This window comes from Macaca thibetana, chromosome 9 (genome assembly GCF_024542745.1).
Source record: "Macaca thibetana thibetana isolate TM-01 chromosome 9, ASM2454274v1, whole genome shotgun sequence".
NCBI classification, from domain to species: domain Eukaryota; kingdom Metazoa; phylum Chordata; class Mammalia; order Primates; family Cercopithecidae; genus Macaca; species Macaca thibetana.
In genome coordinates, this window is record NC_065586.1 from 90,359,455 (window position 1) to 90,385,433 (window position 25,979).

At 39.9% G+C, this 25,979-nt stretch overlaps 1 protein-coding gene across 5 annotated transcripts in view; it reads left to right on the forward strand.

Annotated features, from left to right (window-relative positions):
• Positions 1–25,979, forward strand: part of TBC1D12 (TBC1 domain family member 12) — a 146,574-nt gene that overhangs the window by 116,644 nt on the left and 3,951 nt on the right. For all 5 annotated transcript variants that reach the window (XM_050802784.1, XM_050802785.1, XM_050802786.1 and 2 more), the window contains 5 exons: positions 2,366–2,454; positions 4,520–4,591; positions 16,311–16,439; positions 16,697–16,806; positions 25,599–25,857. In XM_050802784.1, coding sequence (XP_050658741.1) covers positions 2,366–2,454; positions 4,520–4,591; positions 16,311–16,439; positions 16,697–16,806; positions 25,599–25,857 — 659 coding nt within the window. The remainder of the gene's footprint in view (positions 1–2,365; positions 2,455–4,519; positions 4,592–16,310; positions 16,440–16,696; positions 16,807–25,598; positions 25,858–25,979) is intronic.

Below are 25,979 nucleotides of genomic sequence, written 5' to 3' on the forward strand. Positions count from 1 at the left end.
TGTCGTCTGTTAATTCCAATACTGCATCATCTGCAGGTCTGCCTCCGTTGGCTGTTTTTCCCCCTTATTTCCCCTTTAAAGTGGTTGTAAGTCACATTTTCTGCTTCTTTGTATATCTTAAATGTTTAAATTGTATGCCAGACATTGTATATAAAAAGAATGTAGAAACCAAAGCTGAGGTTTCCACTGCAGAGAATACTGCTCTTTCCTGTTAGGCAGCTTGATTAAGGGCTTATCACCTCAATTCAACCATTAATTGATCTCGGTTGGGTCAAGGTTGCAGCTTTCGATAGATTTAGTTTATCTTGAGTTTCAAATTTCTTGATGGGGAAAAAGTGTTTTTATTTTCTTCAGATTGAGTCTCGCTCTGTCGCCCGGGCTGGAGTGCAGTGGCGCAATCTCAGCTCACTGCAACCTCCGCCTCCCAGGTTCAAGCAATTTTCCTGGCTCAGCCCCCTGAGTAACTGGGATTACAGGCACGCTCCACCACGCCTGGCTAATTTTTGTATTTTTAGTAGAGATGGGGTTTCACCATGTTGGTCCGGCTGGTCTCGAACTCCTGACCTCAGATGATCCCCCCACCTTGGCCTCCCAAAGTGCTGGAATTACAGCACTTTGAGCCCCCACAAAGTGGTGCCACTTTGGAGCCACCACACCCAGCCCAAAGTTTTCTATTTTGATTACAGGTATCTCCCTCCAATGATAGGCCCTCTCAAGACCTTGTGACTTTGGGTGATTTTATTCGGCATTTCTAGCCCGGCCTTCTGCATTCAGAAAAGTCCCATAGGGAAAACCAGGTACACATTCAGGACTCCTCCAGATTCCTGTCTATCACATCAGTTTTATTTGGCCATGTGTAGCTTTTCTGGTTTCTCTTCCTTCAACCAGAGTGACTTTGTCTATGGCAAGCTTGATCCTAAGCCCATACCCAGACCTGGCAGATACCCCTAGGAAGAAAAATGGACACTGGTGTCTACTTATTCGGGGAACCAGCCCCTGATATTTCAACGTAGGTTCTTTTCTGTTTTCCCTAAGTGTCGGCTGGTCTGAGAAATAAAGGGAAAGAATACAAAAGAGAGAAATTTTAAAGCTGGGTGTCTGGGGAACACATCACATGTCGGCAGGTTCCATGATGCCCCTTGAGCCACAAAAACCAGCAAGTTTTTATTAGGGGTTTCAAAAGGGGAGGGGTATACGAATAGGGAATGGGTCACAGAGATCACATGCTTCAAAGGCAATAAAATATCGCAAGGGCAGAGAGACAGAGTGAGATCACAAGGCCATGGTGAAACTAGAATTACTGATGAAGGTCCATGTTCTGCTGGGCACACGTTGTCATTGATAAACATCTTAACAGGAAACAGGGTTCGTGAGCAGACAACCGGTCTGACTAGAATTCACCAGGCTGGAATTTCCTAATCCTAGCAAGCCTGGGGGTGCTGCAGGAGACCGGGGTGTATTTCATCCCTTATCTTCAACTGCATAAGACAGACACTCAAAAAGTGGCCATTTTAGAGACCTTCGCCTGGAAATGCATTCGTTTGTCCAGAGTTATTCCTTGCTGAGAAAAGAATTCAGCAATATTTCTCCTATTCGCTTTCTGGAAGAAGAGAAATATGACCCTGTTCTGTCTGGCCCCGCAGGCCGTCAGACTTTATTGTTATCTCCCTTGTTCCCTGAAAATTGCTGTTATCCTGTTCTTTTCAAGGTGCTCAGATTTCATATTGTTCAAACACACATGCTTTAAAAACAATTTGTGCAGATAACGCAATCATCACAGGGTCCTGAGGTGACATACATCTTCAGCTCATGAAGATGATGGGATTAAGAGATTAAAGTAACGACAGACATAGGAAATTATAAGAGTGTTGATTGGGGAAGTGATAAATGGCCATGAAATCTTCACAATTTATGTTCTTCTGCTGTGGCTTCAGCCCGTCCCTCTGTTTGGGTTCCCTGACTTCCCGCAACATCTGCTCACCAAGGAAAGCCTCTTACTTTTCTGGACTTTAAATCCTATTGATCTCTCTGTATCCATAGCTCTCTGATGATTTTTTAAATTTGATATTTGTAGTTTTTTTCCTAGTTGTTACCATGAAAATAATGGTCTGCCTTTATCTTCTGTAAAAACTAGAACTAGAAATCTTTTACCATATAACTTTCTGATAAATGTATAGCTATCTTTTTTGTACAAGAGACTAACAAGTTCTAACAAAAGCTATGTGACATTTCTTATAATTTCTTGATTATTCAGCTTTTAACTTTAATTAAATAGCACATATGCTGTGTGATCATTCTGTATTTATAAAATTGAACTTGTTACAGCCAAGTGATCATTTAAATTGTATCTGCTTGGTAAATGCAGGTGTATCTGTTGCTGATCGAGAGGCCAGTCTGGAATTAATTAAGTTGGACATATCCCGTACATTTCCATCTCTCTACATCTTTCAGAAGGTGAGGGTTTCTAACCAGCTTGTCATTACTTAAAAAAAAAAAAATCTATCAATATCCAAGGCAACAGATTATTTAAATGAATAGCTATTACTTTAAAAAAGGCAAAACTATAGAAATTGGGAACCTTGTATAAAAGTCTAAAACTAGTTATAAAATTATAAAGGAATTTCTATTATTTTATTCCACTGACCAAAATACATTGTAGTTAGCATAGCATTTAATACCTTTTATGTAGTAGGTACTTGATGAATTTTATTACAGTGAATTTGTTTTGCTTTTTATTTTGTAAGATATATGAATTATTAATGTTTTGGCCTAGTATATTGTTAAAGTATAAAGAACTTTGTCACAAAACTTAAAATGTTTCAGAATTATCATTAAAATAGGAAGAAATGGTTTTTTTTTGTACATAGGCTATTATGAAGTTGATTATACCTTATTGAAAGAGAAATGACTACATTATATATACTTTACCTTTGGCTGAAGTCTTTATTTTTATTTCTTTTTAAATTTGAGATCAGGTCTTGCTGTGTTGCCCAGGCTGGACTCTAACTCCTAGGCTCAAGCAATCCTCCTGCATCGGCCTCCTGAGTAGCTGGGATTATGGGATTACAGGCATGTGCCACCACACCCAGCTGATTCAAGTCTTTATACATGGAATTCTTCTATGTTTAGATTTATAAAAATAAAATGAGATAAAAATTTTTACCATTAAGATTAAAATTATTGGCCGGGCGCAGTGGCTCAAGCCTGTAATCCCAGCACTTTGGGAGGCCGAGACGGGTGGATCACGAGGTCAGGAGATCGAGACCATCCTGGCTAACACGGTGAAACCCCGTCTCTACTAAAAATACAAAAAAAAACTAGCCGGGCGAGGTGGCGGGCGCCTGTAGTCCCAGCAAAGTAGTCCCAGCTACTCGGGAGGCTGAGGCAGGAGAATGGCGGGAACCCGGGAGGCGGAGCTTGCAGTGAGCTGAGATCCGGCCACTGCACTCCAGCCTGGGTGACAGAGCGAGACTCCATCTCAAAAAAATAATAATTATAATAATATTTTAATCTTTTTTTTTTTTTTTTTTTTTTTTTTTTTTGAGACGGAGTCTCGCTCTGTCACCCAGGCTGGAGTGCAGTGGCCGGATCTCAGCTCACTGCAAGCTCCGCCTCCCGGGTTCCCGCCATTCTCCTGCCTCAGCCTCCCTAGTAGCTGGGACTACAGGCGCCTGCCACCTCGCCCGGCTAAGTTTTTGTATTTTTAGTAGAGACGGGGTTTCACTGTGTTAGCCAGGATGGTCTCGATCTCCTGACCTCGTGATCCGCCCGTCTCAGCCTCCCAAAGTGCTGGGATTACAGGCTTGAGCCACCGCGCCCGGCCAAAAGATTAAAATTATTAACACGGTTTAGTGTAGCTTGATGATTTTTTTTGCTGATGCTGTATTATATAAAATGAAACAGTCTGTATTCATCATACTCTTATTATACCAAATGTAGAAGGTTTTAAAACTGCTGGCAAATTATATAGCTTGTATCCATCAAGTAAGTTTATTTGACTTTTAGTACTAAATATTTCTTTTTTCTTTCTTTCTTTCTTGTTTTTTTTTTTTTGGAGCGATTCTCACTCTTTTGCCCAGGCTGGAGTGCAGTGGTGCAATCCTGGCTCAGTGCAACCACTGCCTCCTGAGTTCAAGCGATTCTTCTGCCTCAGCCACTCGAGTAGCTGGGATTACAGGCGTATGACACCATGCCCAGCTAATTTTTGTATTTGTAGTAGAGATGGGGTTTTGCCATGTTAGCCAAGCTGGTGTCAAACTCCTGGCCTCAAGTGACCTGCCCATCTCGACCTCCTAAAGTTCTGGGATTACAGGCATGAGCCACTGTACCCATCTGCAGTATTAAATATTTCTTATTAATAATTTGGAAAACATCTTGGCAGAGTACATTTATAATATTTTTTATTAAATATGCTAAAACTAGTCATTTAGGAAATCTTACAGTTTATTAACATGTTATATAAAAATTAACTTAGAGACAATTATTTGTACAGTTTCAAATTTCATTTTTCTCTCCTAAGGGTGGCCCATATCATGATGTCTTACATAGTATTTTAGGGGCATACACGTGCTACAGACCTGATGTTGGTTATGTAAGTATTTGTTTCAATCTGTTTTTTGAATGTAAGCATTTTATCTACACTCTTTATCAAAATATCCTATGTTGTATTAGCTCCCAAATGTCTGTATCTCTATGTCTGTTTTTCTTGGGCTTATCAATTTACCCAGTGAAGAATCTTTCCATCTCTTGCTGAGCTTATATGTACTTGAGACTGTCAGTTTTCTGGGGGAGCTATGGGAGATTTCACTATGCAATTTCTAAACTTTTATTTCATGTCCTAATGTCAGGGGGGTGCCTTGTCCCCCTCTTTTAACCTTCTTTTCCATGACTGTGCCTCTAGAGAGTAAACCTCCTGTGTTCCACCAGGTTAAGGGAAGGATAGGTACCTGTCCCTAAAGGATAGGGGAGGGGATTTGCTCCTTTTACAGACTTTCACCCAATCCTATTTTTAGCTCTATTTCTCAATTTCACAGGTACCTGACAACTTCGGCTTCTGAGCCTTCAGGGTTTTACAGCAGAATTGGCTTGCTGATTGTTGGCTTCCTCCTCTGTAGATATTTTAGTTTTAACATTCTACACTTATTTAATTTACAATTTCTAAAACACTATTAACTATCTACTATATAATTTTTCATTCTTGTAGTCCTCATGGGTTAATATTTTTTTCTTTACTGTATTTTTAGTTGGATTTTTCAGGAGAACAAAGAAAGATGTGATGTTCAATTGCCATTTTTAACTAGAAGTTATAGAACTTTCATCTTCGCACCTTTGCCTTAAAATAAAAGAATGTTAGACATCTCTATAGGGTGACTGTCTGGTACAAGTTACTTTGTTCTGTTGCATGTTCATTTCTATGTTTATTTACTCAATAAATATTGTGCACTTATGACTATATGTCAGGCATTGTTCTAGGTACTTGAAATACCTCAGTGAACAAAATGATTTCTTTCCTTACAATGCTTACAGTTTAGAAGAAAGAGACAATAAACAACAAACAAGTAAATCATGTTATATTAAAAGATAAGTGCTGTGGAAAAGTGTGGGATGATAAAGGGGGAAAGTGCCAGATTTAGGGTGGGGCAGGTCGTAGTATTTGGAAAGATCATCAGATAGTCCTTATAGAGAAAGTTAGATTTAAGCAGTGTCTTTAAACTCTCTTACTCAGGTATTCTGTGAATGAATTGTAAGAACACCTTGTATCCCCTTCACATGTTTAAGCTGAAGTTTAAAGTTTTTTATTATAAGTTTACTTGTAAATAATTTAATTTTTTAGCACTGGTTAAATTTGACATCTTATAGTTTTTTTAAAATGTCCCCAGGCAGGCCAGGCGAGGTGGCTCACACCTGTAATCCCGGCACTTTGGGAGGCCAAGGCAGGTGGATCACGCGTTCATGAGTTGGAGACCAGCCTGACCAACATGGCAAAACCCCGTCTCTACTAAAAATACAAAAATTAGCCGGGCATGGTGGCATGCGCCTGTAATCCCAGCTACTCAAGAGGCTGAGGCAGGAGAATTGCTTGAACCTGGGAGGCGGAGGTTGCAGTGAGCCAAGATCGTGCCACTGCACTCCAACCTGGGCAACAAGAGCGAAACTCTGTCTCAAAAAAAAAAAAAAAAAAAAAAAAATGTCCCCAGACTGGGCACAGTGGCTCGGGCCTATAAATCCCAGCACTTTGGGAGGTTGAGGCAGGAAGATCGCTTGAGCTCAGGACTCCCAGGCTGCAGTGAACTAGGATTGGACCACTGCATTCCAGCCTGCACAACACAGCAAGACCCTGTCTCAAAAAAAAAACAAAAGAAGTCTGTAGTGGAATTTAAATACTGTAATGAATTTACATATATCATAGTCCATTTAAAAAAGTATATATTAACAAACTTTTCATTAATATTTTACATTTTTTGCTTTTTCTCTGAACTTGTATCTCTTTCTTTTTTTATTTTTTTGAGACAGGGTCTCAGTCTGTCACCCAGGCTAGAGTACAGTGGCGTGATCATGACTTACTATAGACTTGACCTCCTGGTCCCTTGGTCCCTGGTGAGTCTTCCACCTCAGCCTCCCAGGTAGCTGGGACGGCAGGCACAAGCCACCATGCTTGGCTAATTTTCTGTATTTTTTGTTAAGACAGGGCACTATGTTTCCCAGGCTTGTCTTGAACTCCTGGCTCAAGTGACCCGCCCGCATTGGCCTCCCATAGTGCTGGGATTACATATGTGAGCTACGGTGCCTGACTGATACTATGATTTTTTAATATAATGTTGTATAATTAAAACAAAGTAGTTAATCTGCCCAACATCTGAAATATTTGACCTTTTTTGTAATGATAGTATTTGAGATTTACTCTCTAAGAGATTGTGAAATGTACAGTACTCAATCATTAGTTGTGTTTGCCATGTTGTGTGATAGATACTAAAAAAAAAAAAAAATCAGGCCAGGCATGGTGGCTCATGCTTGAGCCCAGGAGCTTAAGACCAGCCTGAGCAACACAGTGAGACCTCATCTCTGCAAATAATAAAAAATTAGCCAGGTGTGGTGGTTTGCCTGTAGTCCCAGCTACTCAAGAGGCTGAGGTGGAAAGATCGCTAGAGTTCAGGCTCTTGAGGCTGTAGTGAGCCGAGATCGTGCCTGGGCAACAGAGTGGTACCTTGTCTCAAAAAAAATGAAAGTTACTCCTCATTTCAACCTGGAGCTTTTTGTACTCTTTGATTATCATCTTCCCTACCCCCAAGCCTCTGGTAACTACCATTCTGCTCTCTGCTTCTATGAGTTCGGTGGTTTTAGATTACACATTTAAGTGAGAACATGCAATATTTGCTTTTCTGTTTTTGCCTTATTTCACTTAGCATAATGTTCTCCAGTTCCATCCATGTTGTCCCAAATGACAGAGTTCCTTCCTTTGTTAAGGCTGAACAGTATTCTTTTGTATACACACACACACACACACACACACACACACTCATCCCATTCATCTATTGATGTACACTTAGGTTGCTTCCTTAACTTGGCTATTGTGAGTAGTGCTGTAGTGAACATGGGAGTGCAGATATCTTTTTGATATACTGATTTCAAGTCTTTTGGGTAATAGCCATAAGTGAGATTGCTGGACCACATAGTAATTCTATTTTTATTTTTTTTGAAGAACTTCATAGAGTTTTCTCTAGTAGCTGTACTAATTTACATTCCTATTAACAGTGTACAAGTTTTTTTCTCAATAACCTCACCAACACTTATCTTTTGTCTTTTTGGTAATAGCCATATACAGCAGTCCCCACTTATCCTTAAGGGATATATTCCAAGACACCAAGTGAAATATATAAGTTTGGGTTTTTTTGTTTTTGTTTTTGAGACGGGATTTTGCTCTTTTTAATTTTTTCTTCCTTTTTTTTTTTTTTTTTTTTTGAGATGGAGTCTTGCTCTGTTGCCCAGGCTGGAGTGCAGTGGCGCTATCTTGGCTCACTGTAAGCTCCACCTCCCAGGTTCACACCGTTCTCTTGCCTCAGCCTCCCGAGTAGCTGGGACTACAGGTGCCTGCCACCACACCTGGCTAATTTTTTTGTGTTTTTAGTAGAGACAGGGTTTCACCATGTTAGCCAGGATGGTCTCGATTTCCTGACCTCATGATCCTCCCACCTCAGCCTCCCAAAGTGCTGGGATTACAGGTGTGAGCCACCATGCCCGGCCAAGATGGGGATTCGCTCTTGTTGCCCAGTTTGGAGTGCAATGGCACGATCTTGGCTCACTGCACCCTCTGCCTCCTGGGTTCAAGCAATTCTCCTGCCTCAGCCTCTCGAATAACTGGGATTACAGGTGCCCGCCACCATGCCCGGTTAATTTTTTGTATTTTTAGTAGAGACGGGGTTTCACTATGTTGGCCAGGCTAGTTTCGAACTCCTGACCTCAGGCAATCCACCCGCCTTGGCCTCCCAACGTACTGGGATTACAGGCGTGAGCCACCGTGCCTGGCCTATATAGGGTTTTGTACTTGTCCTGAAACTGCAGATAGTGCAGAATCCTATAGATACTGTTTTTTCTATACATACATACCTATGATAAAATTTATTGATTAGGCACAATAAGACATAAACAGCAATAACTAATAATAAAGTAGTACAGTTATAACACTCTTCTAACAATTTAGGTAAAAGAAGCAGTACTCGAACACAAGCTCTACAATACCACAACAGTTGATCTTATAACTGAGATGGCTACTAGGCAGGTGGGTAGCATATACAGCATGGTTATGCTGGATAGAGGGATGATTCTCTTCCTTGGCAGGATGAAGCAGGACCACTCCAGATTTTACCACCCTATTTAGAATAGCATGCAGTTTAAAATGTATGACTTGTTTATTTCTGGAACTTGCCATTTAATATTTTCTTTTTTTTTTTTTTTTTTTTGAGACGGAGTCTCGCTCTGTCGCCCAGGCTGGAGTGCAGTGGCGCGATCTCGGCTCACTGCAAGCTCCACCTCCCGGGTTCACGCCATTCTCCTGCCTCAGCCTCCCGAGTAGCTGGGACTACAGGCGCCCACAACCGCGCCCAGCTAATTTTTTGTATTTTTAGTAGAGGCGGGGTTTCACCGTGGTCTCGATCTCCTGACCTCGTGATCCGCCCGCCTCGGCCTCCCAAAGTGCTGGTATTACAGGCGTGAGCCACCGCGCCCGGCCTGCCATTTAATATTTTCAGACCACTGTTGACCACAGGTAACTGAAACTTCAGAAAGCAAAACTGGGGAAAGTGGAGGACTACTGTATTTTATTTGATTTCTGTCACAGAATTTTATTCTAATGTAACACTTTTCTACCCAAAAGTCTTTTAGTAATCTCATTATACTTCTGCTACAAATATATAAATTAATTAAAAATGAAAAATCAGCTTTATTTCTGATATACATAATATTCTAAATATTAAATGTTTTTTCTAATTTGTTATTACAATTAGTATAACTGATCAAAACAAATAGACTACATAAATGAAAAAAACAAAACAAATTTTTAATTATCTCAGTAACTCAATTAGATTCTCCTTCAACTTTATTAAAAACAGAAGACTGTTAAGTACTTGAGTTGCAAAAACATTTTGTTACCAATCATTAGAATTGTTCGTTTTCTCAGTTTCTGTAAAGTATCCCAAAAGCCTTTATTGAGACTAGTCAAAATATCTATTACTGACATTTTATGCTAAATTTTATTTTGTGTTTTGTGTTTTTTGTTTTGAGACAAGGTTTCACTCTGTTGCCCAGGCTGATCTTGAACTCCTGGGGCTCAAGTGATCCTCCCACCTCAGCCTCCCAAAGTGCTGGGTTTATGTATGAGCCGCTGCACCCAGCCTACACTAGATTTTAAAAAAAGAAAAAAAATCTATTAAAATTATATTTTCAGGCTGCGTGTGGTGGCTCGTGCCTGTAACCCTAGCACTTTGGGATACTGAGGCAGGCAGATCACTTGAGGCCAGGAGTTCAAGACCAGCCTGGCCAACGTGGCGAAATCCTGTCTCTACTAAAAATACAAAAATTACCTCAGCGTGGAGGCGCATGCCTGTAATCCCAGCTACTCAGGAGGCTGAGGCACGAGAATTGCTTGAACCTGGGAGGCAAAGGTTGCAATGAGCTGAGGTTGTGCCAGTCACTCCAGCCTGGGTGACAGAGTGAGATTCTGTCTCAAAACAAACAAACAAAAATCCTCACTTAAAGGCACTTGTTTAACCTGGTATACTGAGAAAAATTGGGGAAAATTAAAATACCGTTACTTTTATTACACTTATGATATGATTTTTTTAGAATATGTTTTAAATATATATTTTTTAAACCCTGGCTGCAGACTTATTAGGTCATTGTATATTTGCTGCCGAAATGAGCTCTGTTAGGTCATTGAATTTATGTAAAATGACCACCATATAACTTAACTGGTAGTATCAAGGCTCATTGACAAACCAGTCAGTCAAATCATACTTACTTTATAAGTTAAAAATAGTGTAGATTATATTGGAATACCTATTTCATGTCATGATTTGACCAAATACTTTTTTTTAACTATGTTAATGAATAACATATGCTGAATCTATAAATAACTCATATGAATGTTTTATCTGTAGTTTTTATTCTTGAAAAAATTTGGTAATCTTGGTTCACGTTTCAGTTATACTTATTTAAAAGAACCACAGTGTCCGGGCGCGGTGGCTCATGCCTGTAATCCCAGCATTTTGGGAGGCTGAGGCAGGTGGATCACCTAAGGTCAGGAATTTGAGGCCAGCCTGGCCAACATGGCGAAATCCTGTCTCTACTAAAAATACAAAAATTAGTCAGGTGTGGTGGCACAGGCCTGTAATCCCAGCTACTCGGGAGGCTAAAGCAGGAGAATTGCTTGAACCCAGGAGACGGAGGTTGTAGTGAGCCGAGATCCCACCACTGCACTCCAGCCTGCGTGATGGGGCTCTGTACTGTAGGTGCTGTTCTCTTTGTTCTCCTGGATCTCCTGGAACTCTCCCTCAAGGACTATGCATTCTTTTTTTTTTTTCGAGATAGAGTCTTGCTCTGTTGCCCAGGCTGGAGTGCAGTGGCACGATCTCAGCTCACTGCAACCTCCGCCCCTTGGGTTCAAGCAGTTCTCCTGCCTCAGCCTCCCGAGTAACTGGGATTACAGGCACATGCCACCATGCCTGGCTATTTTTTGTATTTTTAGTAGAGATGGGGTTTCGCCTTGTTGGCTAGACTGGTCTCCAACTCCTGACCTAAAGTGATCTGCCGGCCTCGGCCTCCCAAAGTGCTGGGATTATAGGTGTGAGCCACTGCGCCAGGCCGAGGGCTATGTATTTTTTGATATTACATGTGATACGGAAGAGGTGAGGTCACTGTATTGTCATTACTCATTCCCATTCTACCATGTACTAGAATTCAGTCTTATTTAGTAGTATATGTGACAGGAAGCCAGAAGGTTTCCCCAACCAATATTTAGAATTATCCACATTTCATGCCTCCTAGCAATTCCCCCTAGTAATTTTTGTCATGGGTGAGGACTGTGACTTTCACTTGTTACTGTGGCATTGTCAGCCAGATCATGTTTAGAAAAGAAGACATATGTAAATTGAGGATCTGGGATTGAATTCCCTTAAAATATCCATGACTGTGTACTTTCTGGATACTGTTTGTGGCTATAAAACACACTTATCCCAGTTTAAAACCACTACTGTCTAGATTAAGGTTATTGAATTGTCTTAGTTTTCTACTTTCAAGACATGGTTATAGATTGCTTTTGGGTAGAGCAGTTGTGGATGAATGTTGAGTGTTACCTGTCTGTAGATCCACTGATGCAAGTTTTCTCTTTTTAAGCAAGGAGGTGGCTATTAATTTGCCTGGCACTTACAGTGAACTGGGCCTGCCCTATGATGGGGATTTAAGGTGGGTGTATCATAAAAGTAGAAGTGAGAAGACAAACAAGTTTCCCAGTATCTCAGGTGGAGTAAAAAATGTAGACCAGGAATCAAATATTACTCTAAGAACTTCGTAAGATTTGTATACTCCCCCACCTTGTTTTTTGTTTTGTTTTGTTTTGTTTTGTAAAAACAGAGCCTCACTGTGTTGCCTAGGCTGATCCTGAATCTCTGGGCTCAAGCAATCCTGCCTTGGACTCCCCAATTACTAGGATTACAGGCATGAACCACCATGCCCGACTCATTTATTTTTTGTTATAAGTCCTTGTTTCTCCATAGTTATTATCAATAAGACACCAAAAATAAGAAGCCTGTGTGTAAGCCTGCAAGAACAATAAAGGGTGGGGAATTTAAGTGGATTGCCTTGTCCCATATCCTAGCTAGGCATAGAGGAAGAGAGAAATTTCAAATGACAGAAAGTGGGTGGGTTACACAGGTGCTTCAACTGGTAAAGTATTATTTCTTAAGCTGATCTTGGTTCACTGCAACCTCAGCCTCCCGAGTAGCTGGAATTACAGGCGCCTGCCACCACACCTGTCTAATTTTTTTTGTATTTTTAGTAGAGACAGGGTTTCACCATGTTGGCTAGGCTGGTCTCGAACTCCTGACCCCAGGTGATCTGCCTGGCACCTATAGATAGGTATCTTTTTGTTGTCTGTGTTTTTTTGTTTGTTTGTTTCCCACATTTTTATTTTGAACAACTTCAAATTAATAGCAAAGTTACAGCAGTTTCCTCCTGGTTCAGAATCCACTCAGGGTCATGTGTGGTATTTAGTTGCTCTTTTTAGTTTCCTTTAAAACAGAACAGTTCCTCAGCCTTTTGTATGTGTCGTAACAATGTCACTTTTCAAAAGTTAAGGCTAGTTGTTTGCGGAATGACCCTTAACTTGAATTTGATTATTTTTTCATGATTAGATTCAGGTTAGACAGTTTTGTCAGCAATACTACATAAACAATGTGTCTTTTTCAGTGCATCACACCATAAGTCAATAAATAATGCAAAATATTTAGAAGAATTGGACTCTGAAGAAATTATATAAATAACTGTTTTTCTTATTTTCTTTTCATATATGAACAAGAGTGATACATGATAAATCTGAATGAGCTATAAATAGCTTTAAAAATATGCATAAAATAAATATTCTGGGCTGGACACGGTGGCTTACGCCTGTAATCCCAGCACTTTGGGAGGCCAAGATGGGTGGATCACCTGAAGTCAGGAGTTCAAGACCAGCCAGGCCAACATGGTGAAACCCCGTCGCTACTAAAAATACAAAAATTAGTCAGGCGTGGTGCCACCTGTATTCCCAACTACTCAGGAGGATGAGGCAGGAGAATCGCTTTAACCTGGGAGGGGAAGGTTGCAGTGAGCTGATATCGTGCCACTGCACTCCAGCCTGGATGATAAGAGCTAAACTCTGTCCCCCCAAAAATTAAGTAAGTAAATAAATATTCCATGTGACAAGGCATTATGCCATTGCTTAATTGGCAGCATTTTTTCTTTTTTAGTGGTATGTAAAATAATGTTACTTATAATAAACAACATTTTAGATGCAATTAAATGTAATTTTAATTCTTTCTATTTACTTTGCTACCATTCTATTACAGATCATTAACACTTTGCCCCTTGTATTCATTCAGCAAATATTGTGGTACTAAGAATACAACTATGAACAAAAAACATGGTGTGGTCTCTGTACTAGTTTCCTATGAATACTGTAAGAAACTACCACAAACTTAGTGGCTTTAAACAACACAAATTAGACTGGGCACCGTGGCTCATGCCTGTAATCCCAGCACTTTGGGAGGCTGAGGTGGGAAGATTACTTGAGGTCAGGAGTTTGAGACCACCCTGGACAACATAGGAAAACTCTGTCTCTACAAAAAAAATGTAAACACACACACAACAACAACACAAAGTTACTGTTTGACAATTCTGGAGGTCAGAAGTCTGAAATAGACTTCACTGGGTTGAAGTCAAAGTGTTGGCAGGGTTGTGCTTCCTCTGGAACCTCTAGGGCAGAATCCATTTCCTGGCTTTTTCCACCTTCTAGAGGCTGCCTACATTCCTTCGCTCATGGGCCTATAGCTCCATCTTGAAAGCCAGTAGTGTAGCATCTTCAAATCTCTCTGACTAGCTTGCCTTCTTTCTTCACTTATAAGGAACCTCATGATGATTACTTTAGGCCTACCCAGATAATTCAGGATAAGCTCCCTATCTCAAGATCCTTGACTTAATCACATCTGCAGAGTCCCCTTTACCGTGTATGGCAACATTTTCATAGCTTCTGGTAATTAATAAGGACTTGGACATCTTTGGTGGGCAATTATTATGCCTACTACAGTCCCTGTCTTCATGGAACTTAAGTTCTAGAAAATAAAGTAGGCAATTACTATAGAATCTGCAAAAAGTACTCAGAAGACAGAGAAAGAGAAATAAGATGAGAACAAAGAAATAATTGGATTGCAGAAGCTAAGGGAATGCTGTTAAGAGAGACAGCACCCACTGGGTTTTACAATAAGTATCATTGGTCATGCTGGCAAGAGAAATCTCAAAATAGTGTGGTAATGGAGTGGGAATACATACTGAAGTGTATTAAAGAGAGAAAAGGGAGCTGAGAGCTGGGCGCGGTGGCTCATGCTTGTAATCCCAGCACTTTGGGAGGCAGAGGTGGGTGGATCACCTGAGGTCGGGAGTTCAAGACCAACCTGACCAACATGAAGAAACCCCATCTCTACTAAAAGTACAAAATTAGCCGGGGTTGTGGTGCATGCCTGTAATCCCAGCTACTCGGGAGGCTGAGGCAGGAGAATCACTTGAACCTGGGAGGTGGAGGTTGTGGTGAGCTGAGATCGCACCATTGCACTCCAGCCTGGGCAAAAAGAGCGAAACTCTGTTTCAAAAAATAAAATAAAAAAATAAATAAAAAGAAAAGAAAAGGGAGCTGAGAAAGTAGAAATAGTGATTGTAGGCATACCTTTCAGAACACTAGGCTGAGAACAAGAGACAAAGTTAGCATTGCAGTTTTTTGTTGTTGTTGTTTTGTTTTGTTTTGAGATGAAGTCTCGCTCTGTCACTGGGTCTGGAGTGCAGTGGTGCCATCTTGGCTTACTGTAGGCTCTGCCTCCCAGGTTCACGCCATTCTCCTGCCTCAGCCTCCCAAGTAGCTAGGACTACAGGCACCCGCCAGCACTCCTGGTTAATTTTTTGTATTTTTAGTAGAGACAAGGTTTCACCATGTTAGCCAGGGTGGTCTTGAACTCCTGACCTCAGGTGATCCGCCCGCCTCAGCCTACCAAAGTGCTGGGATTACAGGCGTGAGCCACTGCGCCCAGCCCATTGCAGTTATTCTTAATGGTCTCACTGTGTAAGTCCATTATACAAATCTCTTCCAGAATTGTGTGTTTGATAACTTTTTTTTTAATTAAAGAAATGTATGGGCTGGGTGGGTGTGGTGGTAAACACCCATAGTCTCAGCTACTCAGGAGGCTGAGGCAGGAGGATAGCTTGAGCTGGGAGGCAGAGGTTGCAGTGAGATGATATCATGCCACTGCATTCCAGCCTAGGTGACTGAGTGAGACCCTGCTTCAGAAAAAATAAACCAAAAAAAAAGGAGAAGTGTATGATAGCTGCCAATAACTCACAAGCAAGAAGCAAACATCTATACAGCTTAGCCTTTTACTCGAGGTTTTTCACAACATAAACACATCCTACCTTCTCTAAATGCCTTTCCTTATTCCAGCTGAGCTGGTCCTATTGTTCCCATTTCTGTGTCTTAGTTCATGCTTCTTTTCCATTTTAGGTTTTTTGCCATTTTTTGTCTCTTGCTTTTCCAGGTCTCCAGGCTCATTATCTCAACCCCCACAACGTCTCCTTTCTTGGTATTTCAGCAGCACTTCTCATAGATCTCTTTTATTTTGAGTTCTTCATTTTTTACTCAGATGTGTTATAACAATGAAAATAATCACCTGATTTTTATTAAATTTTGTGATTCTGTACTCTATTTTGAAAGAATTCAGACTGAGAGGAAATGAAAACTAGGTAATACACTGAGATAGCCTTTTGTAGCAGTAAAATCTGAACTTTTTTCTTTTTTCAAAAATTCTTCCTAATGTTGAAAAACCACACCATATGAACAAGAAATTAGGGAGATTTCATAATCTTTAGGGGCTTTCTGTATTTACCTTTGCTGGGAAGGAAAAAAGAAATCTTGGTTAATTCTACTTTGTAATGTCACTATAATTTTTCAGGAGTACAATAAAATAAACTGTATAGATTTATTATTGTAAGTCCATTTTGACTAATTTCTTCTCCCTTTGAAGGTCCAAGGGATGTCCTTCATTGCAGCTGTGCTCATTCTCAATTTGGAAGAGGCAGATGCCTTTATTGCATTTGCCAATCTCCTGAATAAGCCATGCCAGTTGGCCTTTTTTCGTGTGGATCACAGCATGGTATGAATGGATCATGTTTTCCTTTGTTTCTGTAGTTTTAATGCCCTCTTAGAGTGAAAAACAGTAATTGAAAGACCAAGATAATCTCATCTATTGTAAACTTATTATATTATAGTTTATGAATGAATGTTTGCTGAGAAGACTCAGAAAAAGATGAGATTCTCAATGAGCAAGATTTCCTGTTAATGTTTAAGCATTTAATTTCCTTATTTCTAGACTATATACTTTCATAATTTTATTGATTTTTTAATCTTTAGATGTTGAAATATTTTGCAACATTTGAAGTATTCTTTGAAGAAAATCTCTCCAAATTATTTCTTCACTTCAAATCTTATAGTCTTACACCAGATATATACTTGATAGACTGGTAAGTCATAACATACGTAATATATAATAATGAAATAAAGTATAACTTTTTTTGTGTTTTAGAAACTAGAGTGAATCTCATGTACAGGATTTTACATATAAAGAGCCTTCTTTTACAAATTGGGAAACTTCCAAATTTGTGTAGGGATGCATTTGATTTAAGAGCATGGACTTGGCTGGGTGTGGTGGCTCACGCCTGTAATCCTGGCACTTTGGGAAGCCGAGGTGGGCGGAGCACCTGAGGTCAGGAGTTCAAGACCAGCCTGTCTAACATGGCAAAACCCTGTCTCTACCAAATATACAAAAACTTAGTCTCAGCCAGGCATGGTGGCTCACGCCTGTAATCCTAGAACTTTGGCGGGCGGATCACAAGGTCAGGAGTTCGAGTCCAGCCTGACTAACATGGCGAAACCCTGTCTCTACTAAAAATACAAAAATTAGCCAGGCATAGTGGCATGCACCTGTAATCCCAGCTATTTGAGAGGCTGAGTCAAGAGAATCGCTTGAACCAGGAGGCGGGAGGTTGCAGTGAGCCAAGATTGCGCCACTGCACTCTAACCTGGTGACAGATCAAGACTCCGTCTCAAAAAAAAAAAAAAAAACCGTAGCTGGGTGGTGTAGTCTCAGTAGGCTGTAGCACGAGAATTGTTTGAACCTGACAGGTAGATGTTGCAGTGAACTGAGATCACGCCACTGCACTGCAGCCTGGACAACAGAGCGAAACTCCATCTCAAAAAAAAAAAAAAAAAAGACCATAGACTCATAGACTCTGGGTTGAAATCAGAATCTCTCAGTTTGTATTTCAGTTTTTTGTCTATAAATTGGGAGTAATACTATCTTTATCTTGAGTTGTAGCGAGGGTGTTTTACATGGATTATCTCATTCAATGCCTAGCACATACTAAGCTCTCAGAGTTAGTTGCTATTTATTTTATTTTTAACACACAGGGGCTTATGATAGTTATAATAGTGTTTCTTTACTAAGGGCTTCATATTGTTTTTTTATTTCAAGGCTTTGTCCAGCCTTTTTTCCCCAAGATGACACCAATTTGATTTTTTTAATTTGATCTTCCTTATATATTGTCTGAAAATTTTTTAAAAAATGTAATAAATGTAAATACAATATACCTTCTCCAAGTTACACATATGAATAGCTCAGATTTTTTCTGTTCCACACACAATTTTACTTCCTAGACTTTCTCTAGCTTAAGGAAAAAAAAAAAAAAAAAAAAGGCCAAGTGCAGTGGCTGACGCCTGTAGTCCCAGCACTTTGGGAGGCCAAGGCAGGAGGATTGCTGGAGGCCAGGAGTTTGAGACCAACCTGGGCACCACAGCAAGACCCCATCTCTACAAAAAATTTCAAAAAAAATTAGCCAGACATAGTTGGGCATTCCTGTAGTCCCAGCTACTCAGGAAGCTGAGGTGGGAGGATTGCTTGAGCCCAGGAATTTAAGGTTACCGTGAGCTGTGATTGCACCACTGTCCTCCATCCTGGGTGACAGAACGAGATCCTGTCTATTAAAAAAAAAAAGTTATATATGTTGCCAAATCATGTATACTGTAGACAGGATCACCATTTTATTACTTGTGTTTAAAGTTCAAAGTTTTTTAGACTTTTCGTTTGTCATATTAAGACTAATGATATTAATGGTGTTCCTAATAGGCATACAGCTCTCCTACAAGCTGTAATTGAGGCACCAATGTTTCTTCCATTTTTGTACTTCCACCATCTTTAACAAGGCGTTTCCAGGGTTTTCACGAAAGGGGAGAGAACAAGGAGACTCACAAGGGAGATTTTGGGAAGCTAAGACTAGAAGTATTTGGCATCTCCTCCTCTCACATTCCACTGACCAGGGCTCAGTCATGTGGCCACAACTAACTGCAAGTGAAGATGTAAAATGTGGTTTAGCTGTTTGCTCAGAAAGAAAAAGAAATGGTTTAGTAAACAGCCAGTTTCTACCACACATACTTTTTTTCTGTTTAATCATAGTAACCACTTAAGATATGTACTGTAATTTACACCACTTACTGACGGGCAACCTGAAATTTTGTTTTTTATTTTTTTCTTTCATTAAAAAAATTTTTTATTTTTATTTTTTATTTTTTGAGACAGAGTCTCATTCTGTTGCCCGGGTTGGAGTGCAGTGGCGCAATCACAGCTCCTCCCACCTGGAACTTCTGGGCTCAAGCATTCCTCCCACCTCAGCCTCCTGAGTAGTTGGGATTACAGGTGTGCATCACCATGACTGGATAATTGATACTGAAATTCTGATAGGCTTGAGTACCATACCTGATATTTCACAGTTAATAAATTGCAGAATAGAAACTAAAACCTCAGCGGTCCAGTCCCAGAAACCATATTCTTTATAAAATTAACTATGACATGACCAGTACTCATTTTACTGAAGAAGAATATTTATGGTTTTTTTACTTGTCAGAGAGGTGGGATTTTAGAACTGGAAGTAATCCAAACTCATTATTTTAGGAGCTGAAGAAATTGAGATGCGGAAGTAGAATGTCATAGCGAAGGTCAAATCGTTGCTGTTTAAGTGTTATACAATATAAAGAAACAGTTTTTAAAGAAAATATAATGGCTGGGCATGGTGGCTCATGCCTGTAATCCTCACACTTTGGGAAGCCGAGGTGGGCAGATCACCTGAGCTCAGGAGTTTCAGACCAGCCTGGCCAACATGGTGAAACCCTGTCTCTACTAAAAATACAAAAATTAGCTGGATGTGGTGGCCCGTACCTGTAGTCCCAGCCACTTGGGAGGCTGAGGCACAAGAATTGCTTGAACCTGGGAGGCTGAGGTTGCAGTGAGCCAGGATCACACCACTGCACTCCAGCCTGGGCTACAGAGCAAGACTCCGTCTCAAACAAACAAACAGAAAAACAAAAAACATAATTGCAACAACGTAACAATGTATATTGCATTTTCTAAAAGTTAATTTCTTAAGCTATGTGGTTTAATGGAATTAAAATAAGATTTCTTTTTCTTTTCATTCTTTCGAATTAAAAAAAATTTTTTTTAGTTGACACATAATAATTGTACATATCCATGGGGTACATAGTGATGTTTGTGTACATATAATGTATAGTGATGAGATCAGGGTAATTAGCATATCCATCATCTCAAACATTTATCATTTCTTTGTGTTGGGAACATTCAGTATAGTTGTCCTATTTGAAACCCTATGTTATTGTTAACTATAGTTACCCTACAGTGCTATAGAACACTAGAACTTATTCCTCCTATCTGGCTGTAATTTTGTATATTTTAACAAATTTCAGCCTATCTCTTCCTTCTCTCTACCCTTCCCAGCCTCTAGTATCCTCTGTTCTACTTTTTACATTTATGAGATTAGCTGGCCAATGCTATGGCTCATGCTCATAATCCTAGCACTTTGGGAGGCTGCAGCAGGCTGACTACTTGAGCTCAGGAGTTTGAGACCAGCCTAGGCGAGATGGTGAAACCCTGTCTCTACAAAAAATACAAAAATTAGCTGTATGGTGCATGGTGGCATATGCCTGTAGTCTCAGCTACTTGGGAGGCTGAGGTAGGAGGATGGCTTGAACCTAGGAGACTCAAGTGAGCTGACATTGCACCACTACATTCCAGCCTGAGCAACAGAGCCAGACCCTGTCTCCGAGAAAAAAAAAAAAGAAAGGAAGACAGAAAGAAAAAGAGAGCAACTAGCATTTTTTAGCTTCTACATATGAATGAGAACATGCAGTATTTCACTTACCATAATGTCCTCTGGTTCTATCCATGCTGCCACAAATGACAGGATTTCATTCTTTTTTGTGGCTTAGTAGTATTCCATTGTGTGTATGTACCACATTTTCTTTATCCATTCATCTGTTGTTAGATACCCAGGTTGATTCCATATCTTGGCTATTGTGAATAGTGCTGCAATAAACATGGGAGTGCAGACCTATCTTAAACACACTGATATGAATTCCTTTGGGTATATACCCATGAGTGTCATTGCTGGATCATATGCTCCTTCTATTGGTAGTTTTCTGAGGAACCGCCATACTGTTCTTCATAGTGGCTGTACTTTACATTCACAACAACAATGTATAAGAGTTCCCTTTTCTTTGCCTCCTTGCCAGCATTTGTTATTTTTTGTCTTTTTGATAATAGCTGTCCTAACTGGGGTAAGAGGATACCTCATTATGCTTTTTTTTTTTTTTTTTTTTTTTTTTTTTTGAGACGGAGTCTTGCTCTGTAGCCCAGGCTGGAGTGCAGTGGCCGGATCTCAGCTCACTGCAAGCTCCTCCTCCCGGGTTCACGCCATTCTCCTGCCTCAGCCTCCCGAGTAGCTGGGACTACAGGCGCTGCCACCTCGCCCGGCTATTTTTTGTATTTCTTAGTAGAGACGGGGTTTCACTGTGTTAGCCAGGATGGTCTCGATCTCCTGACCTCGTGATCCGCCCATCTCGGCCTCCCAAAGTGCTGGGATTACAGGCTTGAGCCACCGCGCCCGGCCTCATTATGCTTTTGATTTACATTTCCCTGATGCTTTTTATGTTGAGCATTTTAAAATTATATTTGTTGGTCATTTGTATATCTTCTTTTGAGAAATGTCTGTTCAGATCATTTGCCCATTTTTTAGTTGGATTTTTTTGTGTGTGTGTGTGGGATGGAGTCACTCTCTGTTGCCCAGGCTGGAGTGCAGTGGCGCGATCTCGGCTCACTGCAACCTCCACCTTCAGGGTTCAAGTGATTCTCGTGCCTCAGCCACCCGAGTAGCTGGGACTACAGGTGTGCACCACCACACCTGGCTAATTTTTGTATTTTTAGTAGAGATGGGATTTCACCATGTTGGCCAGACTGGTGTGGAACTCCTGACCTCAAGTGATCCACCGCCTCAGCTTCCCAAAATGCTGGGATTACAGGCATGAGCCATGGTTCCTGGCTTTTTTTTTTTTTTTTTTTGCTGTTGAGATGTTTAAGTTCCTCATATATTTTGGCTATTAATTTCCTGTCAGATGAATAGTTTGCAGATATTCTCTCCCATTCTGTGGGGTCTTTTTTCTTTTCTTTTCTTTTCTTTTTTTTTTTTTTTTTACAGTATTGATTGTTTTATTTGGTGTGCAGAAGCTTTTTAGTTTGATATAATCTGCAAATGGGAATTCATTTGTTTTTGGTTTTGGTGCCTATACTTCTGAGATTTTACTAATAACATTTTTTCTAAGACTAATGTCCTGAAGCATTTCTCCTGTGTTTTCTTCTGATAGTTTTATAGTTTTGTGTCTGACATTTAGATAGTTGATCCATCTTGAGTTGACTTTTGTATAGAGTGAGAAGTGGGGGTCTAATACCAGTTTTTCCCCCAGCACCATTTGTTGAAGAGACGGTCCTTTCCTGAATTAGTGGTCTTGGCACCTTTGTCAAAAATCGGTTGGCTAAAGATACATGGATTAACTTCTGGATTCTCTATTCTGTGCCATTTTTCTATGTATCTGTTTTTATGCCAGTACCATTCTGTTTGGGTTACTATGACTTTGCAGTATATTTTGAGGTCTGGTAGTCCAATGTTTCCACCTTTTTTTTTTTTTTTTCCTTAAGATTACTTTTGTTGTTTGAGGTCTTTTGAGGATTTATATAAATTTTAGGATAGTTTTTTTTTATTTCTGTGAAAAATGTCATTGGAATTTTGATAGGGATTGTATGGAATCTATAGATTATATTGGGTAGTATTGTCATTTGAACAATATTAATTCTTCCGATCTGTGAACATGGGATGTCTTTCCATTTGTTTGTATCCTCTTTAATTTCTTTCATCAGTGTTTTCCTTGTAGAGGTCTTTCACCTCCTTGGTTAAATTTACTCCTAAGTTTACTCCTTATTATTTTTGTACCTATTATAAATGTATCCAGTTTTCTGATAGAAGAATGATGCCTTATTTAGGCACTAATGTCTTTTATCATCTCTTCTGTTGAAAATCGTTTGTTTTAACTTGGAGAGTTTGCCTTTCAAGCAATACCCAGTAGATTATAGAATGGTGAGTGAATTTTGCCAAAGAGATGGAGCGGTTGATCTTAAGACAGGTTATTGTTAAGAATATGCATGGGTGCAGTGGCTCACACTTGTAATCCTATTACAGGTGGCTCATACTTGTAATCCCAGCACTTTGGGAGGCTGAGGTGGGTGGATCGTCTGAGGTCAGGAGTTCGAGAACAGCCTGGACAACATGGTGAACTCCTGTCTCTACTAAAAATACAAAAATTAGCCAGGTGTGGTGGCAGGCACCTGTAATCCCAGCTACTCGGGAGGCTGAGGCATGAGAATCGCTTGAACCCGGGAGGCAGAGGTTGCAGTGAGCCAAGATCCTGTCACTTCACTCTAGCCTGGGAAATAGAGCAAGACTCTGTCTCCAAAAAAAAAAAAAAAACACACACACACACAAAAGAAAGAATTCGCATGGTATTCAAGGGATAATTTGAGGAGGCGAGAAGAGTACAGATGACATATTTAAACTTTAATTCTTAACAGTTCACAACCAGTGGGCTTCATGTAAATGGTATTAAGCTTTAATGTACAAAAATAAGTAATGGCATTGGTCAAATGTCTTTTCAGATCTTCTTTTGTTTAGGATTTTTAGTTTTTTAACTTTTTTGAGACAGGGTCCCACTCTGTCACCCAGACTGAGTGCAGTGGCATGATCACAGCTCACTGCAGCCTCAAAATCCCAGGCTTAAGCAGTCTGCCCACCTCAGCCTCTCAAGTATCTGGGGCTACAGGCACACCACTACACCCAACTAATTTTTGCTATTTTATAGAGATGGGGTCTCACTATGTTGCCTAGGCTGGTCTTTAACTCCTGGATGCAAGCAATCCTCCCTCATTGGCCTCCCAAAGGCTGAGATTATAGGCATGAGCCACCACACCCGACTAATTTAGGCTTTTTAAAAAAATTATTGGCTGGGTGCGGTGGCTCACGCCTGTAATCCCAGCACTTTGGGAGGCTGAGGCAGGCAGATCACCTGAGGCTGGAAATTTGAGACCAGCCTGATCAACATAGAGAAATGCTGTCTCTACTAAAAATACAAAATTAGCCAGGTGTGGTGGCACATGCCTGTAATCCCAGCTACTCAGGAGGCTGAGGCAGTTGCGGTGAGCTGAGATTTCACCATTGCACTCCAGCCTGAGCAACAAGAGGGAAACTCCATAAAAAAAAAAAAAAGAAAGAAAAATTAAGTTATTTTTCAATGTATTCTCTTTCTGTCCCCCAAGAGCATTAGAGTTAATCAGGAAAGGACCTAAGAAAATGGGAGAAGGGTTTTTTAATACGGGACTGAGATCTAAGTTAAAATACTAATTCCATTAAGAAGGAAAAAAAAAATCCTCCATTGTCAGTCTTGAGAAGTATGAGCATGGGGGATAGCAGGATCACAATTGATGTAGGGGACAGGAGAGAACTAATGAAGAGTAAGTACTGTGTACTAGAACCTGAGACTAGGCACTCCTCCTTTTGAATAGTGAGTATAGTCTCTGTACTATCAAAAGTGGTTTTTGTCATATAATTAAATATGTGTTTGTAATTTAAGAAGTAGGGATGGACTTTTGTTTCATGTCTGTGTTGAGTTTATTATATACAAATCCCAGAGACATTTTTGTGGGATAGGAATGAATAAGTTACAGTGTAAAAGGACTTTTTAAAAAATTATTTTGGCGAGAAAGCTTTTAGTTCCCTTCCTCAAATCCCATCAGCACTACCTCAAATAAACACACAATCAGTGTAAACAATTGTGCCCTTTCTTTACCAAGGCAACTTCAAGACAAGTCCTGTAATAGTTACTCTCCTCACTTCCCCCAACCAGAATGCCTCCCAAAGAACCACTGGATAAAGAATTACATGGTCAGCCATTGTCAGAAAGGTTGGGAAAAACCATTTTGGTGGTTCTATGGGAAGGTATACATGCTTCAAAAGAAGTAGTAAATAAAGCTGGGTGGAAGGAAAAAGACAAAACAAAACAATGGATGTTTGTGCAAGGGGAAGAGAAAAGAGAGAAGTCAGATTTTGGGTTTATATTAGGTGACTAAAAGATGATATTTGGGTTCTTCATACAATAATAATAACTAATTTTTATTTAGCATTTCTTACATGCCAAGCACTGATGTAAACACTTTTACATTTATTAACTACTATAATTTTTAAAACAATCCTGAGAGGTAGATAGTTTTCTTATAATTTACTAATGAAGAAACTGAGGCACAGTAAAGACAACTATCCTGCTTAAGGTAACACAACTAATAAGTGGCAAATTCAAGATTCAAATTCAGGCATTCTGATTTCAGAGCTCATACCCTTAACTACCAGACTGTTCTACCACTCTAGTAAATATTAGGCCTTTCCTCTACATAAGGTTGTAAATTCACATACTTTTGTTATTTATTATTTAATTTCCCGCTACTCAAGTTTGAGGGAGGAAGGCTATTTTATTTTATTTATTTATTTTTTTGAGACAGGGTCTCACTCTGTCGCCAGGTTGGAGTGCAGTGGCATGATCTCGGCTCGCTGCAACCTCCATCTCCTGGGTTCAAGCGATTTTCCCACCTCAGCCTCCCACATAGCTGGGACTACAGGTGTGTGCCACCATGCCCAGCTAATTTTTGTATTTTTAGTAGAGATGGGGTTTCACCATGTTGGCCAGGATGGGAAAGCCATATTTTATTTGCCTTTTTATCCCTAATAAACACTGTTGTTTTTTTATAGAGCTGCTTACTGAGTAAATGAATCAATGAATGAAAAATTTCAGTGACCATTTTTCCCTCTAATTTTAGGATCTTCACACTATATAGCAAATCACTACCACTTGATCTGGCCTGTCGAGTCTGGGATGTATTTTGCAGAGATGGGGAAGAATTTTTATTTAGGACTGGATTAGGAATCCTCCGATTATATGAAGATATTCTCCTGCAGATGGACTTTATTCATATAGCGCAGTTTCTAACTAAATTGCCAGAAGATATCACATCGGAAAAGCTATTCAGTTGTATTGCAGCCATTCAGATGCAGAATAGCACCAAAAAATGGACTCAGGTAGAGTGACATTTTCCTCTCTCTAACAGATGTGTTAAAACAGTTGACTTATTGTAAAAAAAAAATGTATTTCTTAAATGTTAGTGCTGAAAAATATGTCTTTTAAAAATAATTTTTGACTT